Source organism: Capra hircus, chromosome 23 (genome assembly GCF_001704415.2).
Source record: "Capra hircus breed San Clemente chromosome 23, ASM170441v1, whole genome shotgun sequence".
Classification (NCBI taxonomy): domain Eukaryota; kingdom Metazoa; phylum Chordata; class Mammalia; order Artiodactyla; family Bovidae; genus Capra; species Capra hircus.
In genome coordinates, this window is record NC_030830.1 from 20,656,364 (window position 1) to 20,658,223 (window position 1,860).

The window sequence follows — 1,860 nt, forward strand, 5'->3', positions numbered from 1 at the left end:
TCTTATAGCTGTTATTATTCTCTCATTGTCTATTTTTCTGAAGTGAAACCCTTCAGGTGGTTTCCTACTAAGTCAAGAGACAGCAGTGGGGAGTGCTTAAAAGCTTACCCTCTGTTAGAGCTGACTTGGGATGACAAAAGGGAACTTGTATCAGAATGTTGAAGTTCACAGCCAGATAAGATGGTAGGCTGGCAACATGCTCTGAATCTCTGGGTGAAGGAAAAAATAATAATGATAAACCTATAAAGAAAAAAGTGGTTAGGGAACAGTCCATTACCAACATGTGACCTTAATATTTATGAAGTTAATGGTCCAAATATTATACAACTTCTGGTGCTGTAAATGTTTAAAATAAAAATGCTCTCCCTCAAAATACAGTGTCTAGGTAGGAAAATCCTCAGCAGGAGGCCTTTGGTTCTGATGAAAGTGAAAGTGGCTTGGCCATGTCCAGCTCTTTGAATTCTCCTGGCCAGAATACTGGAGTGGGTAGCTGTTCTCTTCTCCAGGGACTCTTCCCAACCCAGGGATCAAACCTAGGTCTCCCGCATTACATGTGGATTCTTTACCAGCTGAGCCACCAGGGAAGCCCATAGGAGATAGCATTTCATTCTTGTTTTGTCTTTTAAGTGATGCTGAATCAAACCTCAGTCACTGAATTTTTCCTCCTGGGAGTGACAGACATCCAAGTACTGCAGCCGGTTCTCTTCGTGGTTTTCCTTACAATTTACTTTCTCAATTTGGCTGGAAATGGAGCCATCCTGATGGTTGTCATCTCTGATCCAAGACTCCATTCTCCTATGTATTTTTTCCTGGGAAACCTGTCATGTCTAGATATCTGCTACTCCACGGTGACTCTGCCAAAGATGCTGGAGAACTTCCTCTCTACACACAAAACAATTTCTTTCTCGGAATGCATAAGTCAGCTTCATTTCTTCCACTTTCTGGGTAGTACAGAGGCCATGCTGGTGCCCGTGATGGCCTTTGACCGCTTTGTGGCTATCTGCAAACCACTTCATTACACTCTTATCATGAGTCATCAGGTCTGTACCCAGATGGCTGTCACTATCTGGATTATTGGGTTTTTCCATGCCCTGCTGCACTCAGTAATGACCTCTCGCTTAAACTTCTGTGGTTCCAACCATATCCATCACTTCTTCTGTGACGTTAAGCCGTTGCTAGAGTTGGCCTGCGGGAACACTGAGCTCAATGAGTGGCTGCTTCATACTGTCACAGAGACCATTGCCATGGGCTCATTCTTTCTAACCCTTCTCTCCTATTTCTACATTATTATTTATCTTTTCTTTAAGACCCATTCTTGTAGCATGCTTCATAAAGCACTGTCCACTTGTGCCTCTCACTTCATGGTAGTTGTTCTTTTATTTGGTCCTGTTTTTTTCATTTACATTCGTCCTGCCTCGGGTAGCTCCATGGACCGGGAACGGTACATTGCCATCATGTACAGTGTGGTCACTCCTGTACTAAATCCACTGATCTATACTTTGAGGAACAAGGAAGTGAAGGAGGCATTGAGGAGGGTGATCAGAAGGAACCTCTAACTTGAAGAAGTCTATGATATCTTCTGAAGCATAAACAGGCAATGAGACAGTTGAGATGTGAAATTATATTGCTTCTCAAATTGTTTATCAAATATATGAATACATATAGATAGATAGATATGAATACATACATATATATATATGCATACATGCTAAGTCACTTCTGTCATGTTTGACTCTGTGACCCTTTGGACTGTAGCCCTCCAGGCTCCTCTGTCCATGGAATTTTCCAGGCAAGAATACTGGAGTGGATTGCCATTTCCTCCACCAGGGGATCTTCCAGACCCACAGACTGAATCCACGT

The 1,860-nt window shown here is 42.6% G+C and overlaps 1 protein-coding gene across 1 annotated transcript; it reads left to right on the plus strand.

Annotated features, from left to right (window-relative positions):
- LOC102190956 (olfactory receptor 12D2-like) lies at window positions 630-1,556 on the plus strand. The gene has a single exon (XM_005701665.2). It carries the CDS (start codon window positions 630-632, stop codon window positions 1,554-1,556), a length of 927 nt encoding a protein of 308 aa, XP_005701722.2.

Bases quoted from the DNA above. Each gene is read 5' to 3' on its own strand.
- LOC102190956 (XM_005701665.2), top strand. From the start codon at position 630: ATGCTGAATCAAACCTCAGTCACTGAATTTTTCCTCCTGGGAGTGACA.